Below are 12,544 nucleotides of genomic sequence, written 5' to 3'. Positions count from 1 at the left end.
CCAGCGCGATAAAGGCATTAAAGAGCAAAATAGCTGAGCTTTCTCACTCCCACCATCTTTCAGCACTGTTAAGAGGATAAAGACATCAAAGAGTTACACAGAGTCATAAACGTTGCTATGACACACGTGATTTACGGACTTGACAACTCTTGAATCTTAAGCAGTCCTGGAGGAAAGAGGAATCTGGGGGGCACATGAGAATCTGAGCATGAGATTATGATAACAGACTCCTCCTAGAGCACAGCGCTTCGGGATCCAAAGAGGTTCACAGGCTTGTTCTAAAAGGATCACCAAGAGCGAATGCAAATAATAAAATGGGACTAAACATATGATAATTAGAAAAGCAAAACCAAACAACTTCTAAAAAGTTTTACATAAGCTTCATCTTTTGATTTCAAAGGCTCTAAAAACACTATATAAACGGTATTTTCAGCCACATTTGGCAGATGCCCACATAGATATATAATTGTAGGATATCTAAAATATGTGTGTCTTGTTAAACCATTTGAGAACAACTGAAGATTTTTAGATGAAATTGAGGTTAAACAGGGCAGTTATTGCACAGCATATGTAACTGACTGCATAAATTGACCACTTTTCCCACTTGCACCCATAATTTGACAAAATTGAATCCCTGTAGAGCTCAGAACCAAACTAAAGTGACCTCTAAATCAATGGGCTTGCCACACATGACACGGTTAAGCCCACCACATTTCAGCGCAGCGATTGTCTCACCTTGGATGGTTTGGCAGAATTTCGGGCTGCTGTCTTCAGCATTCGCAGGTCTGTCCGATAAAGAATGCTTTTCCCGAATCACTCGGTGTTCCCAGCCAGAGAAGGAATCTGCGGCCTGGCCCACTGGCTCGATGAACAGTCTTTCCTCTTTAGTCTGAACCAGGCCAGTCTGCGAAAAACACACATCAGGTGGAATAATCAATGACGGCACAAAAGAAAGCTTTTATCTGGCTAGCTTTCATAAATTTGGGGCTATAGAGAATCTGTGAAATAATGTTCTGAATGCTCAGAACTGTCCAGTAAGATATAAATTCATTACACATATTATTCAGCAAGCTATTTTAACAATTTTTATATTTTATAAAATATGAAGTAGATATACCAGATATTGCCTATACTACCTGAACAAACAGCTCGTATTTCATCAGCTTGACTTGCAAAGTGACAGTGTGGACAATGGACAGAAAGATTTGAAATGAATATGATTTGTATTTGAAATCAAATCTGTAGTGTCAAAAAAAAAAACTCTTATTAATGCACACTAAAATTTAAAAAAATTGGTCCAAATAAATTTTACACTACATTTAAAGTCAAATGGAGCACGTTTATGGTGGTTTTTAATCACTATGATCCGCATCTGTACAGTAAATAATGCCATGAATCTCAGATGATGTTCTCCAGGAGGAAGCTGATGTGTTTTCTATGACAGCAGACCCAGGATCATTCATCACGAGCCCCGCTGAGGATCTCACATACTGTACGTTAGCCTTCTTTCCCATCCGACTGACTGTGACGCCCCTCAAGGCTTCAAGGGCACAAAGATGTGAAATGTGAGAATAATCTCTTGTTGCCAAATCCTGAAAAACGACCAAGTCAGCATCAAATCTGACGACAGCGATCAGTCAGGTGGGAAAGTCTGAAATAAAGCTGAATCCACACAGCACCACGAAGGCTTTCACTGGAGAAAAGAGTGGAAAGTGCACATGGATGGAGGTGAGGGAGATATGCATAGAGGAGGAGGAGAACATGGGAGTGCTGACAGGAAGTTTCCCACAGAGGCTGTAAAACACACGCTTTCATCAAGTACAGGCAACCCCACATGAACCAGGTTAAACAAAGTACAGTTACATACACTCTGAGGAGAGCCATAAAAACTATCTGAAATGATATTAACAGACAGGAAGACCTTGTTTTGGTCCTCTCCAACTTCAACATTGTTTAAACAAGCTTACTAATTAGACGTTAGTAGAATTAGACTCCTTGCTGGTCTGAAGATCACTGTCTCAAAACCCACTGAGCTCCCTACATAGACAGCATTAATGCAAAATTATAAGATACCTTCTTTTGAACGAAATCAACAGTAGCATCAGATGCATTCTTCAGAGAGAGCATTGCAACAAGCTCAGCAAAAAATTGATAATTGTAACCATATATATTTCCATGATGTCAAAAATGTGGATAGAATCATGTAATCTAGTCATAAAAAGTGAAATTTACAGTATAATATAATTTTGGATGAATAAATCAAAATTAGGACTGCACAAGGCCTTCATTTGAGTACCACTTTTTTGATAATAAATCATAAATCCAGAAAAATAAAAAAAGTCAACACAAAATTACAAAGAAAATTAACATTTTATTGTGCTCTTTTTTAATAAATTGTTAAAGCTTAATAAATACAACTGATTAGACATGCTTTTTGGTAATTAAAATGTAATTAATCCAGTAGCATTGAAATGGAAAAAAATGAATTTGGGAATTGTATACATTTCATGATTTCAATTAATTATCCATGTTTTTTGGGTCAGTAAAATTTAATTTAACCATTAAAACGGAATCTAGAAAAATTAAAACAGAAATAATTTTTTTTTTTACTTATATTTATTCACTCAATAATGAGTAAGTATCTAAAAAAATATGACACCGTCAGATGAGAACACAACATGAACTGAATTAAGCTTTTGTCTTGTGTACTAGAGCTGCTTTACAGCTGAATCACATCTTGCAGCATCGACAAGGTTACTGAATTAAACTGAATCAATGCTGAACTGACTCAAGCTGAATAACGAACATCATTGCTGCCTTTGGTACAGCTGCTTATCGCTGAATTAAACCCGTTTCAAAACTGATGAACGTCACACTGTTATTGATCCAACCTGAACAAACATTAAACCAACCTGAGCTAAATAATGAAACTACTGTCTTTTCAGAGCTGCATGACAACAGAATCTGAATTGTCTCAGTAGTTGAGTTCTCATGAGTGATTCTGCAGTTTTTACACAATCTGTAACGTATAAAGCACTATGGAAATAAAAGTCACTTATTTAAAAAGATACTGTTACCACCATCCAAAATCTTATTTTCTCTCCTATAGATGACACATGGAGAAAGAACCATGTGCGTCTCAGACAGATGTCAAACAGGGCTAGTTAAAACACCCAGCTGATCTTCAGCTCTTCTGCACAGACGTCCAGAGCCTCACATCTGCTCACTTAAACTGTCAAAAACGTCCTCGCCACATGTGTGTGGAACATTTACAATAACGATGAGCTCATTTCCCACAGAGTCAAACTAAAGAGAGATGATTCCGAGTGGTCAACTAGTTTCTGTTAATTGGTGAGGTTTATCAGATTGGGCAGAGCACAAACCTTGGCCAAGGCCGGTCAGATGATGAAAAAACTGTATTCTAACCAGTCAAACAATTGACAGTTTACAATAATGGTGTGCCAGTTCTCTTTAAGCCGTTTGATTGAATGCATTTAACACAGCCATTCAAAGGAAGTTTGAAGGATGGAATAATCGTAATAGGACCAAAGTCAGGGAAACTCTTTCTCAAACAAACACAGCCTGTCTCCCGTGGGTTTGCCTGGAATGCTCACAACCACAGAGTCAAATAACTAGCACACACTTAAAGTGTGGTTGAGTGAATCTCACGAAAACATTTCAATGTCACATTTAAACTCAAAATCAAAAAATAAATAAGAAGAATTGGTATTCTCCATGAGGAAAATGAAATCTGTTTTTAGGACATTAAAAATGTAATTATTTTAATGAAATTTAAGCAAGTTCTCATGGCCTTAATTACTGTTACCTGTATAATAATTTAGCTTAAATAAAAGACAGTAAAATAATTACATAATGCATAACTACTTAATTTAAAAATAGCCTATATTGGTGATTCGCAACTCGTCGGTTGTGAAAAAATTTAATTAAAAAAAACACAATGCAAAATGCAAATAATAAAATACAATAAAAGTGCTTAATTTGGATAGCATACACTTATTATTATTTTTTTTATGTTTTTGAAAGGCGTCTCCTATGCTCACTAAGGCTGCATTTATTTGATCAAAAATACAGTAAAAACAGTGATATTCTGAAATATTATTACAGTTTAAAATAAACATTTTCTATTTTCATACATTGCAAAATGAAATTTATTCCCGTGATGCAAAGCTGAATTTTCAGCATCATTACTCCAGTCTTCAGTGTCACGTGATCAGATTTGCTGCTTAATATAGATAGATAGATAGATAGATAGATAGATAGATAGATAGATAGATAGATAGATAGATAGATAGATAGATAGATAGATAGATAGATAGATAGATAGATAGATAGATAGATAGATAGATAGATAGAAAATTCAAAAGAAGAGCATTTATTAAAAATAGAAATCTTTTACAACATAAGTGTTTTTGCTATCACTATCTTTGCTAAATAAAAGTATAAATTTCTTCAAAAAAGAATTTTTAAAGGTTAGACCCCAGAGATATTTTAAATATTATAGATAAACTGATAATAAATATAATAACTCCACTCACCAGTCCACCACAAGCATCCAATGAGACAAAAGAGTCTGTGTGATTGAGAACGGCTCCAGCATAGAAACACCGTCGGACCCTTAAAGCGGGCTTGTGCTGAACACTGCCCTCCTCGCTCCTCTCCTCCGTCACAAACCCCTCAGCCAGGAAAGAGTCGACTCTCTGGAGCTGCAAGTACAGTTCCTTTCCAAAAGCAGGCAGCCGTAGAAACAGGTGGTCCTCGTGCTGATGGTCCGAGCGTGGTCTGCGACCCCTGCTCCACCTGTAGGATCCCTGGAGCAGGTGCACCTCATCCAGCCGCAGCTCCTGCGGTACGACCACATCAGTCTCGTGCATGGCAGATTGTGCTAGGAGACATGCAACAAGGTTTAATTAGAATAGCAGTGCAATGTGTAGTCAAGTCATGGATCCCAAAAATAACTTCCATGACCTTTCCATCCATTCGAAATTACTGCATAAGGAATTACAATGAAATCTTTAGCGCTGAGCATACCCAGAAGCATTTTTAAGGATTTAGGATTTTACAGACCTACAACTCAATTTTTTTTCTTTTAATTCCCTGATATTTCCAAGTTCTGTGGGAAAAAAATGAACAACTCCTAGTTTTATAAGTCCGAGTTGAATTTACAAGTCTGCCTGCAGTTAGTTAGAGAAGGATACACGTAAGGGAAAATAGAGTTGTTAAAACAATAGAGGGTACAGAAGAGTTCATAAAATTAAAGTGGACTGAGTAAGTAACAAATTCAACAGAAACATAAGTAGATACATAAGTAACATAAGAACATAAGACATAAGAAACATAAGTAGAACACTCAAAAGCTAGTAGGCTGCATACCTAGACAACATTTTTATGTATCGTACAGTTGCATGAGCTCACAAGCTCCTCTCAGCAATGTGACGTAACATATGCTCTTTGCCAACAGACTTTTTCATGCCCGTAATGCCTAAAAATGCTGTCTAGGAAAGCAGCTCACCAGAGTACAGAAGTTACACTGGCTGCCTACTAAGACAGTGTGCTGGGATACAGTTGCATGAGCTCACATGCACTCTAGGGCAATAGATAATGTCTAAGATTATCTCTAAATCATATAAAAAATTCAGCAAAAAAAAAAAAAAGTTAGGCAGCTCACTGTGCAGAGAATGAAATTTCTGTACCCTAGTAAGCTTACTATCTAGACAGCATTTTTGAACATCATGCAGTTGCATGAGCTTACATTCACTCTCAGCCGAGACACTGTCTAAAATGCTCCTTTAAATACCCATGAAAACTCTCTAGTTGGGCAGCTCACAATGCAAACAAAGTGACTTTTGTCCCCTAGTAAGCTGACTATCTAGACAGCATTTAGTGATCATATAGTTGCATAAGCTTGCATACATTCTCAGCAAAAGCAACATCTTCAATGTACCTAAAATTCCCCCCAAAACTTTCTAGTTAAGCTGTTAATTACACAAAAAATGTGATTTTGTGGGGATGTCATGGCCTAATTGTTAGAGAGTCGGACTGGCAATTGAAAGGTTGTGAGTTTGAGTCTCGGGCCAGCAGGAATTGTGGGTGGGGGGAGTGCATGAACAGTGCTCTCTCCACCCTCAATGCCATGACTTAAGTGCCCTTGAGCAAGGCATCGAACCCCCAACTGCTCCCCGGGCGCTGCAGCATAAAAAATGGCTGCCCACTGCTCTGGGTGTGTGTTCACAGTGTGTGTGTGTGTTCACTGCTCTGTGTGTGTGTGCACTTCGGATGGGTTAAATGCAGAGCACGAATTCTGAGTATGGGTCACCATACTTGGCTGAATGTCATGTCACTTTCATTTTTGTACCCTAGTGAGCTGACTATCTAGACAGCATTTTGGGCATCATACAGTTGCATGAGCTTGCATGGATTTTCAGTCAGGAATATGTCTAAAATACATATAATGCTCTAAAATTGTCTATTTAGGAAGTTCACTACACAAAGAATGTGCCTCTTGTACTCTTGTAAGATGACTATCTATCAGTTAGACAGCCACTATACACAACGAAAGTGACTTACATATTCTAATGAGTTTACTATCTAGGCAGCATTTATGCAGTTGCATTGAACTTGCATGCCCTTAGAAAAACTATCATAAAACTCAGCAGAGAATGGGACTTCTGTACCCTAGTAAGCTGACTATCTAGACAGCATTTTTGAGCATCAATCAATTGCATGAGCTTGCACGCATTCTCAAGAATGTCTAAAATGCACAAAATGCCCTAAAATTGTTAGGAGTTAGTCAGAATTGCTAGTCTTGTTTGGAGGCTCACTACACAGAGAATGTGCCTCCCATACTACTGTAAGATGAAGACTATCTGCTAGACAGCAGTTTTGGCCATCATGCAGTTGCATGAGCTCACATGCCCTCTGAGCACTGTGATGTAACATGCAATCTGCCAAAAGAGCGCACGTGACGTCACAGCATTTTTTCCCGCCCATGAAGCCGTCTAGGTAGGCAGCATACTAGGTTTTGAGACGCAGCCAACATCTTGAACCGTAACCTGCGTGGTAAGCCTATATTGCTTGCTTTTAAATAAACATTTTTTTATCTTAATTGAAACAGCATGGCTGAAACTTTTCTGTAAGCAGCAGGAAAAATATGCAGCTTAAAGCAGCGTTAGCCTTACAGGTTAAATGGTCCAGATCATAAATTACTATGGTAAGCGCAGTTTCCGCCGTTCTCGTGACCACTGCAGAACATTTAAATAAGTTCATACGGGGAGGCTTTCAGATTATTTCTGTATATTTATCTATTTCCCCTTAGCACCTATAACTGTAGAAATATTGGTAGCCTATATTTACCTGAAACTGGTTACCATGGTGAATTTCTGTCAGGAGTATCGCAGGTGCTGCAGTCTTACCTGATATTGCCTTCTGTCCGATGCGAAAGAGAATAAAAGACAAGACAAGCAGAAGAGTGTCATGGCCGTGCATTGTTATGAGTAATATATCGTAGAGCGACAGTCTGTGTGAAGAAGGCAGGCAGTGCGTGCTGGCGGAGCAGCTACAGCGGACTGACACGAAGTTTCAGAAAGTTTAATGACAGCAGAAGAGGAACTCAACTTCATACAAGAGCCCCGCCTTCTGACAGCGACGTCCCGCCCCATCTGCGTTCGGATTGGACGATAAGATCCAAGTAAATAGATCACCGCAACGTCATTGGCTACTGGTTCTGTCAGTCTCTTAAAGGGGCCGGAACAGTGCACGCGGTCCCAGATCTATTGAGAGAAAGGCAAATCAGTTGTGTATTGACATTCATTAAACGGCCTGTTGAGTTTAAATAAAAAGTATTAAATGCAAAGACAGTAGGAAAGAAATTGGTAAGCTTTAATATTTCCGTATGATTTGGCATATTATCTGCCGAAAATACAAATTATTAAACCAGTCTAGGCTGGTTGACCAGCTCACAACTTAAAGGGTAGCTACATAACATATTTTCACACATTTTTCACCTAATCTCATGTTAATCTTGAGTACCTATAAAGTAGTACTGCATCCTTCCTATCGCCAAAAAGTCTAGTTTTATCGTATTTATAAAAGAAAAATACAGCTTTCCGATTCTCTCCGGAAAAAGCTGAGCTCCTGCCGTCATTGAAATGAAGAAAACACACAAACGCACTTGATACACTCCGTTGCTGCCCCAGAAAAACAAACTGCATCCACTGTTCATGTAACGCTGGGTTCTTTGGGTAGCTGATCACGGTTAACTTTCCCTCACATCCAAAAACACACATATTTGGAGACATTCTCAAAAAAATCCTATGCAGTGCTGCTGACGATTTCCCGATGAAGCATGTTGATGTGCGCGGTCTCGCTCTCCTCTGGTCAATGTGTGCGCGGCGCGCTTTTCAGAGAGAAATGCTCATATAAGGAGTTCCACCATCGTCTACGTCATTAGATCCACGATCGAAAAAAAACAGCCGAAACTTGAACCAACCTGGAAGTAAGATTTTCAGAACAGAAATTCTCTGTCATTCGTCCAAATTAGTTTTTTTTTTTAAACTTTGGCCATGTTTAGCATGAGAATCCACCTCTTTAACACTGTGAACAACTTTAAAATACACAAAACACCATTGTAGCCCCCCTTTAAAGCTGGTCTCCTTTACCACAATCAGTTGTTAGTAAGGCAACAAATTAATTTTTAATATTATTGACAATGATTAACATTCACTTACTTGTTATTAATAATAATATCAGCTCCAGAAAAAGCAAGTTATATTTTCGTAAACTGATGTTCCTTTAAAATAAATTCTATAAAATTTCTAAAATGACCTAAATGTTTCCAAGGGGGTTATTTGCCATTTTGTATTAAAAGCTTCAATCAGCTTAAACAAAATAATCAAGATCAATTATATAAAGAAATTCAAATCACAAAGACTTGACAGACCCAGTTTTCCAAACCTTTGTGTTGTTGACATTCTTTATCATAAGTTAAGACTTATTGTGAATTCTTATATGCCCTGATACCATCTCCGTGGCGTATGCTTGCAATGCCTGGATGCTGTAATTGTGCCTCATCATTCTTAAAAGCAACAGATGTGATGCACTATATGTAGAGCATGTGCAGACCTGGAGAACATTATGGCTGAGAATCAATTTAAGTACTGGATAATTATAATATATTGAGCTGAAAACGGTCATTTTGGATTTGAGTTGTTTAGTCATCAACACACACATATAAAGCAGTGCTATTATATAGTACAAATATTTTTCATTACCAGTTCATATACAGTGATTAAAAGACCAAAACTATGTGAGGACAAAGCAACTCACACAATAGCCTTAAACACAAAAGGGCTTTTGCATTTGTGACAATAAACCTAGTGCAAGTATGCAATAAGAAAAATAAAACAAAAATGCATTGCAAAATGTCTTCTGATACATTTCCGGTTGTTGCTAATGAGTTCGGAGTTATATATTAGAGCTGAACAAATTTTTGGTGTAAGAAGAATCTACATTGCATTAATTCTGTAGATTTTCTTTCAGCAGTATTATACAATGAAAGCTCATACATCAGGAGTCTGTACCCTGAGAACGGAGCTCTTGCGAGTGGATAAAGTTCATTAGCGTAGGTCAGCAGAGGCTTTAATCCTATTTCAAGTGCTTTGATTTCTCATTCCTCTTTGCCAAAGCACCACAGAAGAGTTACTGCTGCTTCCTGTGGATAGCGGGGCCTCTGGCACAGCCAAGTGCCCTGTAATGAGTGACAGAATTATCTAGGCTGGATATAGTGGCTCTATATGATGATATCATGAGCACAAATAAATCTGCAGATTGTAAGTTGAAAGCAGTTGTACTAGTGATATTAATGCACTTATAATGACATATAATCACCCAGAATTTTACAATTGTATAAAAGATAGCAATACACTTAAAACCATCTTAAACATATTTGAAACTCCATAGCAATGCCATAAAAATAAAAAACACCCTGGACACGCACAATGCACTAGCAACAGCATAGCAATGCTCTAAAAACACCCAGAGCCCCAGAACACTTTTGTCAAAGGTTGCGTTATTCAGCCTGAGGGTGGCGCTCTTATGTTAATCGAGAGGCTTTAAGTACACACAGCACATGCAAAGAATGCTATCTTTGAATTAGTATTTATTGCCTCTGATTATTACAAGTTGTGGAGGAATCCAAGTGAGAAAAAGAAAGTCATGTCTATTCTCATAAAGCAGTGCTATTATATAGTACAAATATTTTTCATTAACAGTTCATATACAGTGATTAAAAGACCAAAACTATGTGAGGTCAAAGCAACTCACACAATAGCCTAAAACACAAAAGAGCTTTTGCATTTGTGACAATAAACCTAGTGCAAGTATGCAATAAGAAAAATAAAACAAAAATGCATTGCAAAATGTTTTCTGATACATTTCCGGAGCTAGGTTGTTGCTAGTGTTCCTGTAGCTCAATTGGTAGAGCATTGCGCTACCAAGCTCAAGGTTGGAGGTTCGATTTCTCGGGTAAAAATTGATAGCCTGAATGCACTGTAAGTCGCTTTGGATAAAAGCGTCTGCTAAATGCATAAAAAAAAAACTTTTAATTGTTTTTTTTTCTCAGAACAAACATGAAACACAACAGAACCATAAACACTGAAGGATGAGCTACATGCCAATGTTAATAGTCAGGGTTAGGGGTTTGTTCCAATAGCTAAACCTAAGTATGAGAAACAGTATTGGTGAGGCTTATACTTCAGCAAGCATCACTATGTTTAGGAGGGGAGGCTTTGTTCTTGTGGTCATCATATACAGCACAATAAATTATTAACTGTCTGAAAACAGCAGTCCGGATCCAAATAGTCATCCCTGGAAACACCAAAATGAAATCAAGCATTAAAAGTATTGTAAAACCAAAAATGCTGCCCATTTAAGAAGGTATAATTTTGATATGTATTTTTGGTCAACTGCTCCCCCTAGTAGCTAACAGAAGTAGTACACTAAACAAATAATTTGTTCAAAGAGCTGTTTGTTGTTCCATTATGACATTAAGATGCTTAAATGCCATTTAGACACACTAATTGTACAACCAAAAATTAAAAATACATTTCTGTTGTTGTTTACTCACTGTCATGTTGCCCAAAACTTGTGAATGAGATTTAATCGTTAGAACAGAAGTGAAAAGATTTAATCAACTGCCTTTTTAGCTTGAACACCATTATCAACACTCACTTCTATTGAATAGAAAAGAGCAACTTGGATAAAATCTTCCGCAAAAACAAATACCAAATATTTAAAATAAAGAATATAAAATATGAAGTATTGTAACATATGCAAATAATATAATCTATTGTAACGTAAATAATCTGTTTTGAGTAATAAAATATATATTTAACTGAGGGGCAGTAGAAAATATATGTAAAACATATAAAGGAGGAAAGTTTAGATGAACATTAACTAAAGATCTGATAAGCATTATAAAACTGGCATACTGAAGTATTGGCTCAAAAACTTTATTACAATAAAAATAGAATTAAACATTTAAAAAAATCATTCAACATATTCTTTACACTTTCTGTGCATGAAACATTAAATGCATAACAAATTCTCAAAACCATCTCTGCTGATCTGTGGGTCTTTGCATTGCCCCAGTCAAACAAAAATGACTTGTCATAGAATTTTATTAGCAAAGGCCTGACTTTCATTTTCTTCAGTTTATGTAGTCATTCTCTTATACACATTTCAACTAATTAAATAGCCTAAAATCACTAGCCAAATCAGTAACTCACAGATATCCAACCAGTTATTTATTAAGTTCATAAAATGTCAATGAGACATATTAAACCATTTTTAACAATTTAACAAAGACATCATTCTTCAGTTATACTTCGGTAGTTTTAAATGTCCTATAAACTGTGTCTACACTAAACAATCAACACATCCATACTTCTATTTCAGCTTCTGTCATGATGGAGCAACAGCTAACAAAGGGTTGAGCTGAATTAATGCCCAATAGAACAAGTGAACGATAGAATGACCAATAGAACGATCTAATGACAGATAGAAAGACAGAAACGATAGAACGACCGAACGATAGAATGACCAATAGAATGACCAATAGAATGACCTCATGACATATACAATGACCGATAGAATTTCTGAACGATAGAACGACCGAATGACAGATACAACAACCGATAAAATTTCTGAATGATAGAACGAACAATAAAACGACAAATAAAAAGACTGAAACAGTAGAATGAAAGAACCATAGATGTACGGAAAAAAGTTTAACATAAAAAAAAACACTTTTGGTTTTGTGGCACACAGTTTTGAAGTTAACTAAGCCCCTTTCACACTGAATATTGAATATTCACAATATTGAATGTTAAAATGCATTTCAAATATAAAGTTAAGGAGGTGTTATGACCCATTGTAGTCATAATAATTAAATAAATTTCATAATCTAAACGTTCAGTTGAGAAGTATCGTATCGGTATCGTATCGAAATATCTACGATACTGGCAATTAA

General features: G+C 36.9%; 1 protein-coding gene and 1 long non-coding RNA gene across 3 annotated transcripts in view; both read right to left on the bottom strand.

Annotated features, from left to right (window-relative positions):
* LOC132101325 (A disintegrin and metalloproteinase with thrombospondin motifs 17-like) overlaps positions 1 to 7,745 on the bottom strand; it is a 121,396-nt gene extending 113,651 nt beyond the window's left edge. Inside the window, exons 1-3 of one of the 2 annotated variants that reach the window (XM_059506202.1) lie at positions 7,431 to 7,745; positions 4,557 to 4,903; positions 736 to 904 (exon numbers count right to left, since the gene is read on the bottom strand). In XM_059506202.1, coding sequence (XP_059362185.1) covers positions 736 to 904; positions 4,557 to 4,903; positions 7,431 to 7,503 — 589 coding nt within the window. In that variant the 5' untranslated portion in view covers positions 7,504 to 7,745. The remainder of the gene's footprint in view (positions 1 to 735; positions 905 to 4,556; positions 4,904 to 7,430) is intronic. The other variant, XM_059506213.1, reaches the window with a different exon arrangement.
* Positions 7,746 to 11,113: 3,368 nt separating this feature from the next.
* LOC132096424 (uncharacterized) lies at positions 11,114 to 12,241 on the bottom strand. The gene is made up of 2 exons (XR_009422580.1): positions 12,051 to 12,241; positions 11,114 to 11,925 (listed from the first exon to the last, which is right to left on the bottom strand). It is a non-coding gene; the product is annotated as an uncharacterized LOC132096424 (long non-coding RNA).
* Between the last annotated feature and the right edge of the window lie 303 nt (positions 12,242 to 12,544).

This window comes from Carassius carassius, chromosome 2 (assembly GCF_963082965.1).
Source record: "Carassius carassius chromosome 2, fCarCar2.1, whole genome shotgun sequence".
NCBI classification, from domain to species: Eukaryota; Metazoa; Chordata; class Actinopteri; order Cypriniformes; family Cyprinidae; genus Carassius; species Carassius carassius.
This window is presented reverse-complemented; position numbering and strand designations above follow the sequence as displayed.